Genomic DNA, 16,969 nt, shown 5'->3' with positions numbered 1-16,969 from the left:
ATTTTTTATGAGTCGCTTTGTCAAATTCAAAAAGCTAGCTAACATACTCCCTCCAAATAGAAATGCTCCGACAATGCGCCGTCAATTTCATCCATGATAAAATCTCCAGAACCTCCCCTTCCATTTCTAGTGAGTCTCTTGGTCAATTCTAGAAAGTCATATGATCTCTTTCCTCCAAACAGAATTGCTTGTGCAATACTCTATTAGAGCACCGTCGATTTTCTTCTAGCATGAATTCCCAGAAGTCTCTATTCCATTTTCGACAAATCTCCTTTTCAACCTCCGAAAGGCCTCTGACAACCTTGCTCTACCGGGATGGCGTGTGCAGGCCTCCATCAGTACGGAGCAAGTTGTCAAGCACTTCCATTTTTCCCTATAAATACCCTTTCTCCCTCTTCATTCTAGGACATTAACACACCACTTCAGTTCAAAAGTTCTCTCTCTTTCACCACGAAATTCTCTCACTTTGAGTGTTAATTTTCTCTCTCTTCCTTTTGTGTGTCTTCTTCATGTCTTTTGCTACAAAGACTTGAAGCTTCTTTAAATTCTTGGGGGATGCCCACTTTCTAAGTATTGTTAGCCTTAGAAACTCTCCAAGAACTTTCTTTGATCCTCTTAAGCCATCATTTGAGAGTCTTTTTAAGTTTCTCTACACTTTTTCATAAATATTCAAGCCTTCAATCCTGTAGTCACACTTACTCACTGTCAGAGTAAGTGCTCCAAATGACGTCCTCATCTTCATTACATCCCCTCGCCAGAGCCTTATCCACCTCACCAGCCATACTTTCACTCTCCATCAGCGCCTTATCCACCAACAAAGCTTCATACTTAAAGCCTTCAAAGCATTTTGAAAATTGCCTCTCGAGCACTTCTCCATAAAAGCCTTATCCACCTCTCAAGTCACTCCTCCATCAACTATTTGATCACTCCTCCCACCATTTTTCACCTGTGAAGTTCCATATTTATATATTTTGTGAGTTCTCTAACTTGTTTTGTAGGTGCATTTCATACGTTCGACAACAAAGAGGACCTTAGAACACGTTTTCTTCGACCTAATTTGGGCCTAATCGACCCCACCTCTCCGTCGGAGGTCCTACTGTCATTATCAACCTTGAAGTCTCGTTAAGTACTTTGGGCACGTTGGAACTGCTACCAACGAGTCAAATACTTACATGTGTGCATCCCCGACATGTCATACTCTCTGAATCTAACGAACTCTGACATTATGTTACAACATTTAAAAACGCACAATATCATCAATAATCTATTAAAAAAAATGTTGGGCTCACTTCCCTCTTCACAAACTACCGGTTAAGGCACTATGCACGTGTAGGGAATAATTTTGTAAGTTTGATCCCGCTTAATTTTGTAAGTTTGATCCCGCTTAGAAGACGAAAAATTAAACTCTAAGAAAACATTCACAAAATTGAAAAAAGAAAAACAAAAAATTACAAAAAAAGATAAAAAAGTGAATAGAAAAACAGAAAAGAAAAAAGAAAGAAAATGAGAATTCACACAATTGAAAAAAGGAAAACAAAAAATTTAAAAAATTTAAAAAAAAAGATAAAAAAGTGAATAGGATAACAGAAAAGAAAAAAGAAAGAAAATGAGAGGGACTACATCTATGGGAGAAAGAGCGCTTAGCTCTTTTAATAGTTAATAGATTAAAATTTAAAGAATAAAGAAAAATATAGCAACAAAGAAAAGATAGCAACAAAATTTAACTTGATTCAGAAATGTGTGGACGCTGTAAATTCTTATAGAAAATTTATTAATTATGAGCACTAGGGTTCAGAAACGAGCTACATGTAAATACAAACTACAATGGTATTTTTTCGATTCTTAAAGAAAATCAATTTGTAAGTTACTTAAACTATAATCTCTAGAGATTTCTTAATATAAAATAAATATAAAAAGTTAAAATAACATAACCGGATAACTTTTTTTTCCTCAAATTAATCGGGTAAATTACTAAACTATCAAATTTAAAAATTTCTTAATATGAAATAAATAGTAATAAACTCAAAATGACATAATCTGATAAACAACATAAAATATATGGAGATTTCTTAAGATGAAATAAATATAAATAAAATTAGAATACTAATAAAGATAATTAAATTTAAAATATTAAAATTTTATTTTTTTTACAACTCAAACCACGACTTAAATTTTATTATTATAATATTTTTTCTAATAAAAATTTACATTTAATATTTTTACTACCCAAGTTCTTAATTTTTTTTTGTGACACACAGTATTGAATTTCTGCCGCATATAAGTTTCCAGAAAAGAGTGAAAAAGGGAGGAAAAAAAAAAAAAAACGAATTTTCAACCTTAGCAAAAAAATAAATAAAAATAAATAATTTTCAAGGAATTGGAGCTTACCATCACGGCCGACTTACGTCGACTCAAAGAAATCCAAACCATTCAATGAATCCGTACGAGAGGCCTCTTTTGAAGAGTTGCTCGATCTTTATCCTAGCAACTGTATATAAAGAGTACTGAAAGTGCGCCTCTTCCCATTTTCCCCTTCATTTTCTTTTCTTTCTTTTCAATGCTTCATCGTCTTCCACTGCATTTGTTAGCAACTATATATGCATATATACATACACATATATACATAGTACATATTGCATATACTGTACCTTTGATTATGTTTCTCACCAAAAACTTTCAACCAAAGCTTGAGAGCCACTTTGGAATGTTTTGCCTCTGAGACTTACTGACCTGATTGGGTGAGTTGTTAATCCGATGCTTTTACTTTTTCTGCGTGATTCTTCTGCAAATTATTGTACTGGGTAATCAAAATTTTGTTGACTTATTCCCTACTTTTTGTTGGGCTATTCTTGTTTTTTCTTCTTTCTCATCAGGTTTTAATGGATTTATGAGAGTTTTTTCATGCGAGATTAGATGTTGCTTATTGCTTTCAAAATCAGGCTTTTCGATTTATCTTCTTGTTTTTATAATTTGCTTAAATAGTGGAGAAAGTGAAAGACTTGATTTTCTTATCTATCTTATGCAGTTTTGTTTGTTGTTCTGGTGGTAGGTTTGCTTCTTATTTAATTGGAAAACTTGGGATTTGACCATTTTTTTAATATATGAATATACAATAATGAGAAAAAGGAGATTAAATTGAAGGGTGTTTTGGTGATTCAAAGTGCAACTGAAAGCTAATTATGGTGAGTCACCTTCCTGTTATATGAGTTTAAACTCCTTTAGTATTTGGTGAGATTTTGCCAAGTGATATGAATTTATATGTTGTTCTTTTACTGCTTTCTTGATAGCTGTTTGATGCTAATTATGGGATTGAGCCACGAGGGTTTCTTTGTAACAATTGAAAACTTTTTTGGGCAGCTGGTTTCTGTTATAAATAAAAACCTTAGAAGAGATGGCTATTTATGAGCATGAATCCGATTGTGTTCGGTGGGGTCTTGGTCTATTTAACATTGATGATGATCCGGTCCTAAATTATGGATATTACGGTGATAATATGAATAGACAATAATAAGAAAAAGGAGATTAAATTGAAGGGTGTTTTGGTGATTCAAAGTGCAACTGAAAGCTAATTATGGTGAATCAACTTCCTGTTATATGAGTTTAAACTCCTTTAGTATTTGGTGAGATTTTGCCAAGTGATATGAATTTATATGTTGTTCTTTTACTGCTTTCTTGATAGCTGTTTAATGCTAATTATGAGATTGAGCCACGAGGGTTTCTTTGTAACAATTGAAAACTTTTTTGGGCAGCTGGTTTCTGTTATAAATAAAAACCGTAGAAGAGATGCCTATTTATGAGCATGAATCCGATTTTGTTCGGTGGGGTCTTGGTCTATTTAACATTGATGATGATCCGGTCCTAAATTATGGATATTACGGTGATGACATCTACCGCAGACAGTCTTATGGGGCTCATTATGATATAGAGCATAACAATGTTGAGAATGATGAGATCATTGCGCATACTCTTCAAGAAGAATTTTCGCGTCTTGATGTCGCGGAATCCTCTGGATACTCGCATGGAGGAGGGGAGCAGTTACAAGCGCCCACTCTCGTGCACGCTTGGCAGAGTCCACAGAGGAATTATCCTTCCGGTAAAGTTGCAATTCAAGTTTTTTCATACAATTTGTCCTAACCGGTTCATCGATGATAGTAATCCTGAGTTTGTGATGGTATATCTTATCATTGTGCAGGGGATTATGGGCATGGAGAAAGTGCGGTGCCTTCTAGTTCATGTTCTAGCCCCGGTGATCAAGATGAGTATTTGCACTCTCTTGAGTTAACTGATGAATATGAACAAGATGATGGAGTCTACTGGAAATTTGATCAGATGGTCCCGTGTCCTGTAAGTTTACCTTATATGAAGTTCACTATATTTTATAAAGCCCGGTTTGTTATGACCATTTAGAATACGTTCTGAGGTTCATTCATACAGATTCTTCGACACTTGTCACCATTTTTAGCACCATTCAAATGATTCATTATGTTTCTGTTCTGAACATCTACTAAGGAATTATCATTGTTAACCTATTTTCTAACTCAAAACTGGATTCCCATGAAATTTTTCTTTCCCAATTTTACTGTCCAAAAAGTCATGTTGGATTAGTAATTTCATGAGTTGAGTTGTCAACACATCAAGTCACTAGCCATGTTTGTATTTTATCTTCTTTTGTGGACTTTGTGTTAAAATTTGTATTTCTTTTCTGCAGCATATTCCTAGGATTAATGGGGAAATTCCTTCAATTGATGAAGCGACTTCAGACCATCAACGACTGCTCGACAGGTAGAATCTACTTTGTCCTTTTCCGGGGTAAAGTTTTAAGCATCATCAATGATAAATTGTAAAATGATATTGCGTATTGGATGGAAGTAGCGTTTATTGTTTTATTCCAATAAATAAATTGATAGTCTATAAGCATAGCCATTAGTTTTATGCTTAGTTTGAGTTGTGAAACAATTCCTTTCCTTTTCAATAGATTGGAATCGCTTGGCTTTATTGAACACAAGGTTCAAGGGGATGGAAACTGTCAGGTTAGCTCTTTTAGCCTTTGTCTTTTTCTTTTGCTAACTGAATCCTTCTTTGGCTTCTTTCTTTCTGTTTCAGTTTTATCCCTTTGGCATTGACCATAGCACTTGCCAACTCATAAAACATATATTTTCCTTCAGTTTCGTGCTCTCGCGGATCAATTGTATGACACGCCTGAGAATCACAAGAATGTGCGACGTCAAATCGTGAATCAGGTTCAATGAGTCCTACAAAAAAAGCTGTTAATTTGTTGAAATAACTTTCAATGGATTTCCATGGGTTCTCATTTTCCCCGTCTTTTATGGTTTATTGTGCCCAGCTCAAGTCTCATCCAGAGATCTATGAGGGTTATGTTCCTATGGGATATGATGACTATTTGGAGAAGATGTCCAGGTATTAACCCACCTTTCATTTTCCATTTTTTTAAAACGATTTTGAGGTCTAGATTGCCATTTTAGTACTTAGTTATTTATCAATCTCTGTTATACATACCAGGAGCGGCGAATGGGGTGATCATGTCACATTGCAAGCAGCTGCTGATGTGGTACAAAATCTTTTTCCTCTAATGAATCTTTTGGTTTGTTTCCGCTTAAATCCTTATTGTTAAGGATCTAAATTTACGACTAATACCCGTGATTATATTGTTGCAGTATGGTGTTAAAATTATTGTCATGACTTCCTTCAAAGACACCTCTTGTATAGAGATTCTTCCCAAATTCCAGAAGCCAAAACAAGGTAACATTTTAGACCTCTTAGTTGATGTTGTGAGTTTAAACATTTTTGTTCAATTTTTTTCAACTGTTGGGCAGAGGGCAGTTCATGAACTTAATCTGCAATTTTATTTGCCTTTTCAGATATTCATTTCTTTTATCCTTGGCAAATTTTTCAGTCACCTAATTTTATTAGCTACTACTCAAGTTGTCTCTCATATTTTGTTTTTCTTAACTTTCTGTCTAATCCATGGGGAACATTTAGCATAAACTGTGTGCAACAAAGCTAATTAGCATTAGATACTCTAATTTTTTAAGTAATAATCTCGTAAGATCAATATCTACATGTCATAACATTTTCCACATGTATTTACTATCTTGGATATTACTCGGTTGCCAAATGTTTTATGATTAAATCTCTATTTTCTATGTTATTTCAAGTATTATTTACTGACATTCAATAACTTTGTGCAGTAATTTGTTTGAGCTTTTGGGCAGAGGTGCATTACAACTCAATTTATCCTCAGGTTCAAGGAGGAGGTAATGGTTCCTCTCTTTTTTTTTCTTTTTTTTTTTCCTCCTATGCTTCTATATTTTATGACTGGTAAAACTTCAAGTTTTGAAAAATATATGATGCCAAAGTTATTACTCTCAAGAATGGCTTCTTTTGATCTTTCATTTCAGATACATCATCAGGCGAGTGTAGAAAGAGGAGAAAATGGTGGATTTTTGGCAATAAGCATTAGAAATTCTGGCCTGCATTGAATGAGTTTCAAGTCTGCATTATCCCTTTGTAAAAACTTATTAGCATTCTTTTTTTCCCCATATTTCCCCCTTCTTGAATTTTCTTTGTATTATCTTCAAAATGGCATGCTAATGTTGGATATACACATATATATTTTTATTAAAGTAATTACAAAATGATGTTCCATTTACACACTTTTGGGAAATAAAAAGAAACAAACTCATCACTTCCCCCCTTTTTTTTTTTTTTTTTTTTTTTTTTTTTTTTTTTTGATAATTGGACTTTCATTAACCAAACAAAGATACAAGAGCAATAGATCAATTTCCCTTTTCTCTTGAGCTTCACTTTTGCTGTTTTCTTCACTAGATAGTAGATATTTGATTCTAAAAGGTGGAAGTGAATCAGAATTTGATAATGAGATTCATGCAAGCACAAAGTCTTCCACCGTATATTCTTCTCAGAAAGTACCTATAGATACGTATTTTGATAATTAAAAAGTACATATTATGTTAATTAAAACATACCAAGGTAGGATCTTTGGAGATAAATGTGTTAGAAAAAAGATGAACAAAAAGGTTAACTTTTGCGCACATAACATGCTGGATTGGATTAGCTTTTAAGAGTACCTTAATTTGAACAAAATCCAGCTTACTCTTTTTCTTAATTATTATTCTTTTTTAGGATTTCTTTTTTCTCACTAAATTGATAAAAGGCAGAATTTTTCAGATCTTCCAAATGCGAACCATGGGTATGAATCATTGGTTAAGCCACATCAACAATGGCGGGTCCAATTGATTTTTCTTTCTCAAAAATGTTAGCTGAGCAGAACAATAAAGCTCATAGTCATTACCATTTCTAATTTCATTTTCTCAAGTAATTTTTACATTCTAAATTAATCATTCACATAAAAAAAAAGGGAAAAAAAAAAGAAAAATAACACTCATAAAACAAAAGCTTGTTAAGTAGCTGTCCACCTCAGTCAAAGTTACTATGTAAGTCAGTCAAAATTATTATTTATATCAGAATCTTACTGTGCAAATAGTAACCGTAAATAGTGCCAAAAATTTTCCTATAAATAGAGCTCTAGGGCTCTTTATTTTATACACCTTCACAAGATTAATGAAATTCTCTCTCTCTATAGTTTCTCTCTTTAAAATTTTCTTCTTAGTTTTCATAACACGTAAACAACACAAACATTCTATTCCTACTGCGATTGACTATATTCATTAATTTAAAGAAAGGAGGCTCTGATCCAATTACAAATATCTACCTTAAAGTTAAAAAAAAAAGTAAGTCCTAGCCCTAGTCCTACTACAAGTTTCTACCCTTATTAATTCAAGTGAAATGTATGTAAATGTACTCTATTACTTTATATTCATACAAAGTAAGGCTATGCTACCAGTGTATTATAATTTTTATAATTGTATCGTTATACACCATTTGAAAGGTTTACCGAGTAGTTTGACGTGTTTGTATTCTCAAAAATGGACGGTTATGCCGCCTGCAGGTTGTAATTTTTCATTGTACTTTCTGCGTGCATATTACTATGCTCATCTTCTATATCATTTGAGGTATACAATTTTAATTTTTATTCCACTTCTAGCAGTAATATAAATTATTTTTACACCACTATTAACGGCTATAAACGGCTAATTTTTACTCTATAAAATGTGGATTTCTTAACCCATACAATTCACTTCTCATCTTATCTTCACCTTTAATATTTTTATCTTTCACTTCTCATCTTCTCTTCACTATTCTTAATATAATCTTCACGATATGACGAATATGATGATAATGTTTGTTATTTTAGTAGTCATTTTCTATATTTTTGCTCTTTTTATTGGAGATCATTCTCCACACGATTTTCAGTTTTTCCTTACAACACTCATACTTAGAATATTTCTCCTTTTATTTATTGCTATTATGATTAAAATGTAATTTTAATTGTACTTTCTATTGTAATAATAATACTGTGATTCTTATTATATCGAGGTTCTGTTAGCGTTTATGCCCTTAGGAATAAATATAACAATGTTCTTTGAGACATTTTGACTATTAATAAAGATTTATATATTTTATATATCCATGTATTGTCATCTTTATGTTCATATTAGTTGAATGTATGATAAGCAAACTGAAAGTCTGAGACTGACATTCTAAATCTTTAGGTCATGCATGTAATGAGAAGAACATGCAGAAGACAGGAATCTAAAGATGATAGTCTAAATCATATGATCCATAATCGAGAGAATAAAGTTGGGCGCTTTATTCATATTAAGATTGTTATGTTGTCTACTTCCTAACGGAGACGGCTTGTCTTAGTCGTCGAAGGTAGGACTCTATGGGTAGAGACATTGATATAGTTTCTAGTGGTGAAATATATATTGGGTCGGACTAAAGTTGAATTATTTTAATTAATCATTTTGTTTGTATAAAACAATTCACTATTGACGAATTATATGCATCTTAATCTTGAGATGGATGACGAACCTGTATGCTTGACTTGTATCCTTTGGTGTACCAAAGGGAGACATCCTAACATTATGTAAATGTACGCTTACCGGTACATTAGGCGTATGACTTGTGTATACATAGATTCGTTATTCATAGATAGTGGAATCCATAACTCCTATAAAGAGTCAATGATATCCTCCTATGCATTATCTATGGATTGAAAAATACGAGCACTCGACCATTAGACTACTTTGTGTTATCTAATGGTTTACTATTTGTAATGGTATAAATAATGGTTTTCTAATGGAGTGATAATGGAACATAAGATAAATATAACCGATAAGGTAAAATGGAACATGACTTTAAATCGATTATGGATATCCTACAGGGATGATACACTAATAAATTGAGTCATGGATGAAAGCTATTCAGAGCTTTGTAAATATGCTATATAAATCGAGAGTACAGCTCTAAGCTTTTAGTGGAGTAGCGCGAGAGTTTTATAATCATGAGACGGACTTGTTGGTTTACAAGTAGCGTTGTGATTATAGGAGCTTGATTTATATATGTCCATCGGGTCTCTTTGCTAGCTCATATAATTTCCTATAACGATACGACGTATTTCCTACATATTGGTAACTTGTGTTATTTCCGTAAAAGAGGTTCAAAATTAATGTTATCGGTTAATTAATTCATGAGTAATTTATCAGGTGAATTAATTGATGAATTAATTCTAGATAAATTGGTTGAATTAATGTTTCGGGTTGTTTAATTCATGAGTAATTTATCGGGTGGATTAATTGTTAAATTAATTCTAGATAAATTGATTGAATTATTATTTTGAGAGTTATTTAATATGGGAAGACTATTATATGACTATTTTGATCAGACAACTTTCTTATTGGGTTGCTTGAATTAAAACTGAGGCTCTGTGCAAGTTTTCCTTGTTGAAAAACTAGCAAAACAATTTTCTCATGTTTAGACAGGTCGACTGGACAGGTCGATCGGGTCATGCAGGACATGTCGACCGGTGTGTTATAACTTCTCTGTCATCGGTTGTAATGCGTAGCGCATGCTAACGTGGCGAAACTGACTCTGTAAGTGAGATAAACTTTGAGAAACCTAATTGTTATGGATATATGACTTCCTAAACACTATAAATAGTCCAGTAAGTCACATTATTCATTAGATCACTTGAGAGACTTTTTGGGGCTATAGGCAACAAATTCCTGAGAGAAAAAATTATTTAATTCTCAAGAACGATTTTTCCTTTGGCTCTCTTGTGTGGTTGGAAGGAGTTTAAGAATACTAAGAGGAGATTGAACGATGTGTGTCCACCCGCACTCCGATCGTGGAAATGAGAATAGCAAAGAATACCAGTTGGTTGAGGCTTTTCCGGTTGCTATTTGGAACGCTTTGATTTGTCAGTCCTAAATCTCTAAAGGTATGATTTGGATATTTAGTATTTATGTTATAGAGCATTATGAACATGTTCTTGGTTGGTTTTCGCATTAATTTAATTTTTTTTAAAATTTCACTGCGCACTCGATGCCATTTTTTCCAACAGTTTATGTTATAATTATCACCATATCGAATCTTACCAAACTTGAGTTTGTTGCACTCGACATCACATGACAGAATTATATGTCTTGGACCATAGATGTAGAAATGCATATAGAGTCAATGGGTCTAACCAATACCATTAAAGAAAATAATAACAAGTCACCACAAGAAAAGGTGAAAGCAATGATTTTCTTTCGTAAACATCTTAATGAAGGCTTGAAATGCGAAATGCGAATATCTCACAGTTAAAGATCCACTTATCCTTTGAAAATGTTCGAAGGAGAGATAAGACCACCAAAAAGAAGTCATACTTTTCGCCACTCACGATAAGTAGAACAATTTAAGTTTCCGGGATTTTAAGAAAGTCAATGACTACAACTCTACCATGTTTAGAATTATTTCGCAACTGAAATTTTGTAGAGTAAATATCACAGATGGTGAACTGCTAGAGAAAACCTACTCCACTTTTCATGCATCTCACATTACCTTGCAACAACAATACCGTTTGCACGGTTATAAGAAATTTTCTGAGCTAATATAAGCCCTTCTTGTGGCAGAGAAAAATAATAAATTGTTGATTAAAAATCATCAGTTTCGTCCTACTGGTTCAACGGCATTTCCATAAGCAAATGTTCCATTTTCTAAAAAATTTTAGGATGAGAAAATATAATCGTGGTCGTGGCCGCAGTCAAGAACACGGTAGATAGTGGTTATTAAAACCCTTCAAGGAATGATATGATCCAAAAGAAACATCATGATAAACAAGAAAATGTTAATGAAAGTTCTTCTCGGAATCCTGAAGGTTCTTGTTATAAATGCGATACTAAAAAATAACTGGCATTGAATTTGTCGAGCTCCATAATAGCTTTGTAAAATTTGTAAGGCATCTCTAAACGGGAAAGAAAAGGAAGTCAATTTTAATGAACACCACGACCCTATCAATTACTTAATTCATCTTGACATCACAAACTTAGTGATGATCTTGTTGAAAGTATTATTGATAATATTTAGATATATATATATATATATATATACATAAATGCACTCGACCGTATTGATATTGTACTTGATTTTCACGAATGTTGTGTTATGACCTTTTGAATAATTTCATGAAATGTTATAATATTGCTATTTCTTTGTGTGAAAACATGATATATAAGAAATTGATGAATAGTACCTGATTATAGTACTATACATATGAACAATACGTACGTGTGAATAGTACCTATGAATAGTACCGTACTTATGAATAGTATTATAGCATATGTTTTCATTTCTTTTTAAATCCAGTTGTATACTTATTTGTGATATTATAATCATAAATTAATTTTTCTGTGGATTAATCTTGGATTCTCAAATTTTATTAATGTTGAGAATATTTATATACGAGATAGTGGTACAACGCACATTATTCTTAAATATAAGGTCATATAGGCCTGATTGAAAGTAACATGAAATATATGTATCTTACTACTAAGAAGTGCACAATACAAAACTACAAATGTTTTCTTCAGAATTTCATTACGCATATATAAATTTGATTGAATCACGTATGATAATTAAAAAAAAAATCCCCAGACGTTAATTTTATGACACGATCATTTCGATCATCCCGGTTCAATAATCATGTGAAGAATAATTGAAAATCCACATGGACATTCATTGAAAGGCTATAAAATCTTTCAAATTAATAAAATTTTATGTGAAGCTTGTTCTTTGGGTAAATTGATCATAAGTCTTTCACAAGCTAAAATTGAGACAGAATCACCTACATTTTTTAAACATATTTAAAGTGAAAATATTCAAGGTGCTATAACTGACTCATACATCCACCGTGCAGACCATTTAGATACTTTATGGTATTGATATATGCATATAGTATAAGGTATCCCATATTGGTCTATTATCAACTCGCAATTGGCATTTGCGAGATTTCTTGCTCAGTTAATTAGATTACAAGCACAATTTTTGATTATATACAATCAAGAAAGTTAGACTTAATAATGTTGGTGAATTTACATCTCAAGCCTTTAGTAATTGTTATCTCCATTGAAATTATTATTAAACAATATGTTGCTCTCACAAAATGGTTCGGTTAAATCATTGATTAAGAGCCTTCAATAAATTGCTAGATCATTAATAATGTTTTACAAAGTTTCCTATCATGCAATTTTACATACTATTGTATTAATTCACATCAAACCAGATGTTTATAATAAGTACTCCACATTACAATTGACATTTGGTCAAAAACAAAATATGTTACATCTAATGGCTTTTAGTTGCGCAGTAAATGTTCTAATTGCTCAACCACAGCCCACTAAGATGGATACTCAAAGAAAACTAGAAATTTATGTTAGGTTTTGAAATCCTTTGCTTAATTAAATTTCTTGAATCCCTAACGGATTGTATTTTTACAGCAATGATTGTTGATTTAAATATAAAACAGTATTCCTAGCACAAGGAGGAGAAACAAAAGGGCTAGAAAAACAAAATGAAATTTTGTGAAATGCATCTTTGTTTACCGCACTAATCAATGTAAGTTAGAAATACTTCAACGAATCAATTACTAGATGCATTTACTGATATAAAGAAAGTGATTAAATCACATACACACATATCAGCTGCTAATGTTCCAGCTCATGTTGATGTGGGAAAAATTAGAAAAATATAGCAGTGAATGAGTCTAAGGCACGCTTGCAGCGTGGTAGACTAATTGGTTCCAAAAAAGATAAAAATCCACGGAAGAGAAAAAAAAAAGTTACACAAATTAGCACTCTTGAAGAGATTGACGCTCCTAAAGAGGTCATATTGTGAGAACCAATAACTGACGTAAAGACCTTTGAAGTGGTCCATGTATCTGAAATATTGAAAATGTTGAGATCTCAATAAATTATGCCAGTACGTGTAAAGAATGGAACCATGATAAGATTGTTATCGACAATGTATTTACATTTGAAATAACGCTCGATATAATGAAAGAAAGCAAGGATCTTGAACCAAATTCCGTCGAAAAGTATCAACATAGAAATAATTGGCCAAAATAGAAAGACGCTATACAGGCTAAATGAAATTTTCTTAATAAGCGTAAAGTGTTTGGATCTATTATCATCACGCCTGAAGTTGTGAAACTTGTGAGATATAAATAGATTTTTATGAAGAGACATATCATCTTATGGAGCATGCAATTATCTTACTATGTGATTAGCCTGATTGTATTTGAAGGACTTGATACGTGTCTAATAAATGTGGTAATCACATATTTATAAGGATCACTAGAAAGTGACATTTATATAAAATACATGAAGGATTTAAGATGCCTGGAGCATTTAATTTAATATCTTGGGAAATGTATTCAACTAAACTACAAAGACTTTTGTATGGATTAAAGCAATCCAGACGTATAAGACATAATCATCTTAGCGTATATCTCTCAAAGGAAGGTTTCCTATACAATGCTATTTGTCCATGATTTTTCATGAGACGATCAAAATCTGGATTTGCTAGCTATCATTGTTGTATATAATATTAATAACTTAGGAGACGTTTGGTTCATGGATTTAGAACAATAATTCAGAACTATTCTCGTTTTACGTGTATTTTTTATGAGAGAAAATACTATAGCGAACAACGAACCATGATTCGAATCATGATACGAATCCCCCTTCCAAACGTCCCCTTAAACATTATTGTGACTCTTAAAGTTTTCAAAAAAATTGTTGCATATATAAAGAAAGAGTTCAATATGAAGGATCTCGAAGAATAAAGTTTTGCTTTGCCTCGATCTGCAGATCGAACATTTGCCTTATGGAATATTTCATCTATTAAACAATTAATACAGAAAAGATCTTAGACCATTTTATATGAAAAAATGTGCATTATTGAGTTTCTCGATGATGGTGCAACCACTTGATGAGGAAAATGATCCATTTCGTCATTGAGATGGAAATGAATAAGTCATTGGTGCCGAAGTACAATATTTGAGTGAAATTGGAGCTCTTATATATCTTGTTAATTGTACTCATCTAGATATAGCTTTTTTAACTAATCTATTAACACTATTTAGCTAATCTTCTATACGGAGACATTAGAACGGAAGTAAACATGTATTATGTTACCTTCAAAGAACAGTTGATTTGGGATTGCCTTATCCTAAAAGATCAAAATAAGAGATGATAGGCTATGCAGATGCAGTTTACTTGTTAGATTCACATAAAACCCAATCTCAAACTGGATATATGTTCACATGTGGAGAAATTACTATCTATTGGCACTCACAAAAGCCGACACTCGTTACCACTTCTTCAAATCATGCAGAAGTTATTGCACTCCATGAAGCAAATCGAGAATGTGTATAGTTGAAGTCCACGACTCAACACTTCTAAGTAACTTATGAGATACCGATCAATAAAAATCCAACAGTATTGTTCGAAGACAATGCTGCATACATCGCTCAAATAAAAGAATGATACATTAAGAGTGACAGATCAAAACACAAACCTTCGAAGTTTTTCTCATTCTCCCAAGAGCTTAAAAAGAATAAAGATATTAACATCTAACATATTCGATCAAGTGACAATATAGTATATCTTTTCGCAAAAACACTTCCCACTACAACATTCAGAAAGCACATTTACATTATCAGGATGCGTCATCTACGAGATTTATAAAGAATAACTATACATGTTAACTTTAAGAGGAGTTTACGTGGCTATACTCTTTTTCTCTTATTGTGATTTTATCTCACTGAGTTTTTTTGATAAAGTTTTTAACGAACCAACATATAAACACGTATAGATAAATAATACTCTTTTTTCTTTTGCTATAATTTCTATTTCACTGAATTTTTTTAATAAAATTTTTAATGAGACATCATAAATTATGGACATACGAGAGAGTGTTATAAATACTAACTATCAATCTCAACTAAAATTACTATACAAATTAATCAAAATTACTATTTATATCAAAATTTTACTGTGCAAATAATAACAACAAATAAGAACTCTAAGAAACACATTTACAAAATTAATAAAATTCTCTCCCTCTAAAATTTTCCTCTTAATTTTACATTTTCTTAATTTTCACAACAAAACTAACAATAAAACATACCAAATCTAATCTAAACTCTAAACTAAACATTCATTTTCATTTTCCTGTGTTAATTTATTAAACCTACGGATTTCTTCTTCTCCTTCTTTTAATGTTCTCTGAGAGCTTCCTCCTGCTGCCTCTGCTCCGCCTCCGTTGTCGAGGACTGCAACAGCAACGTCGTGAACGACATGTTCCGGTGGTACTCCAGCGTCACCGGCTGGCAAAGATCAAGCCGACAGTTCGGCGGCGGCGGCTGAGCTGGAGCCGCTGTCATAGCCGCGAACAAACCCTGGCCACCGGCCACGGCGGAGACCGGCTGAGCGCGGCAGGAGATCGACGGCGAAGACGAGGCGGTGACGGCTGCGGAGGACGTGGAGACCGGACCTGCGGGGAGAGTGCCGGACCCGGTGGCGGCGACGATGGAAGCCTCGGCGTGGCGGAGAAGCCACTCGATCGTCTCGCCGTCGGAGCGGTGGCCGAGCTCGCGCGTGAGCTGGAAGATCCGGGCGGCGCACATCGCCGGCATCCTCACGCGCCGCCCCCGGCCGTTGACCTTCGTGTGGCGGTCCCTTGCTGACGACGATACCTTCCGAGGGTCGGCGACAGCGAGCTGCTCCTGTTGCTGCTGCTGCGTCGTCCTCGCCTCGGTAATGGCGACGGCGTGGGACGGCACCACGGCGTCGGAGGAGTTTCCGTCGGAGGAGGAGGCAGAGGCGGAGAACTTGTGGTGGAGAGCGATCTCGGAGGCCATATGCTTAGTTAGGGTTTCGACAGACGAATAAGCCGGTCTGGTCTGTGATCGGAGGTTTCGATTTGTTAGGGTTTTTAGTCCGAGAGAGAGGAGAGAGAGAGAGAGAGGAGTGGCCGTTGTGGATTTTAGTGACCCCACAAAAGCTGAGGCCATTTTATAAACGGAGAGAGCAATGGGGCCTGACTCTTTATACGTGGGTCCACCTGCGCAGTTTGTCCGAAGTGGGTCCCCCTGCGTATTTTGTCCGAAGTGGGTCTCAGCTGGGCGGACTGTGGGTCTATTTACATTCTGAACGAATATCTTGCTGTTACGTGGGCCCACTCTCCGGGCACCCTTGGAAAAAACAGATTGTGTGACGTACTGCTCATGGTTAGAATTGTAAATTTGTAATAGTTTTTGATTTGTGATCTTTTTTCTAATCTATTAAATTTTTAAATTTGGTTTCTAAACAGATTAATGTTTGGTTATAAAATTAATGATGAATCACGTTGATCTTATTTTCTGATCAAATCATATTTTTTTGAAGAATGATCAATTAGTTTCCATGTATAAATTAACGATGGGTCACATATTCATTAAATGATATCACAAAATTTTACAAAGATAGTCTTGCATGATACAAAT

General features: G+C 33.8%; 2 protein-coding genes across 2 annotated transcripts; one reads left to right on the top strand and one right to left on the bottom strand.

Moving 5' to 3' along the window:
• Window positions 1-2,535: 2,535 nt before the first annotated feature.
• On the top strand, window positions 2,536-6,674 carry LOC21407103. Its single transcript, XM_010109206.2, has 11 exons — window positions 2,536-2,738; window positions 3,750-4,093; window positions 4,193-4,344; window positions 4,709-4,782; window positions 4,976-5,030; window positions 5,166-5,240; window positions 5,345-5,418; window positions 5,521-5,569; window positions 5,676-5,760; window positions 6,210-6,275; window positions 6,420-6,674. Exons 2-11 carry the CDS (start codon window positions 3,784-3,786, stop codon window positions 6,479-6,481), a joined length of 1,002 nt encoding a protein of 333 aa, XP_010107508.1. The 5' UTR covers window positions 2,536-2,738; window positions 3,750-3,783; the 3' UTR covers window positions 6,482-6,674.
• An 8,873-nt stretch (window positions 6,675-15,547) lies between these two features.
• Window positions 15,548-16,657, bottom strand: LOC21407102 (transcription factor TCP11). The gene has a single exon (XM_010109205.2). The coding sequence runs from the start codon at window positions 16,496-16,498 to the stop codon at window positions 15,701-15,703; it is 798 nt and encodes a 265-aa protein (XP_010107507.2). The 5' UTR covers window positions 16,499-16,657; the 3' UTR covers window positions 15,548-15,700.
• Between the last annotated feature and the right edge of the window lie 312 nt (window positions 16,658-16,969).

This window comes from Morus notabilis, unplaced genomic scaffold (assembly GCF_000414095.1).
Source record: "Morus notabilis unplaced genomic scaffold, ASM41409v2 Scaffold342, whole genome shotgun sequence".
NCBI lineage: Eukaryota > Viridiplantae > Streptophyta > Magnoliopsida > Rosales > Moraceae > Morus > Morus notabilis.
The sequence above is the reverse complement of the archived record's forward strand: the minus strand, read 5'-3'. Positions and strand labels throughout refer to the sequence as shown.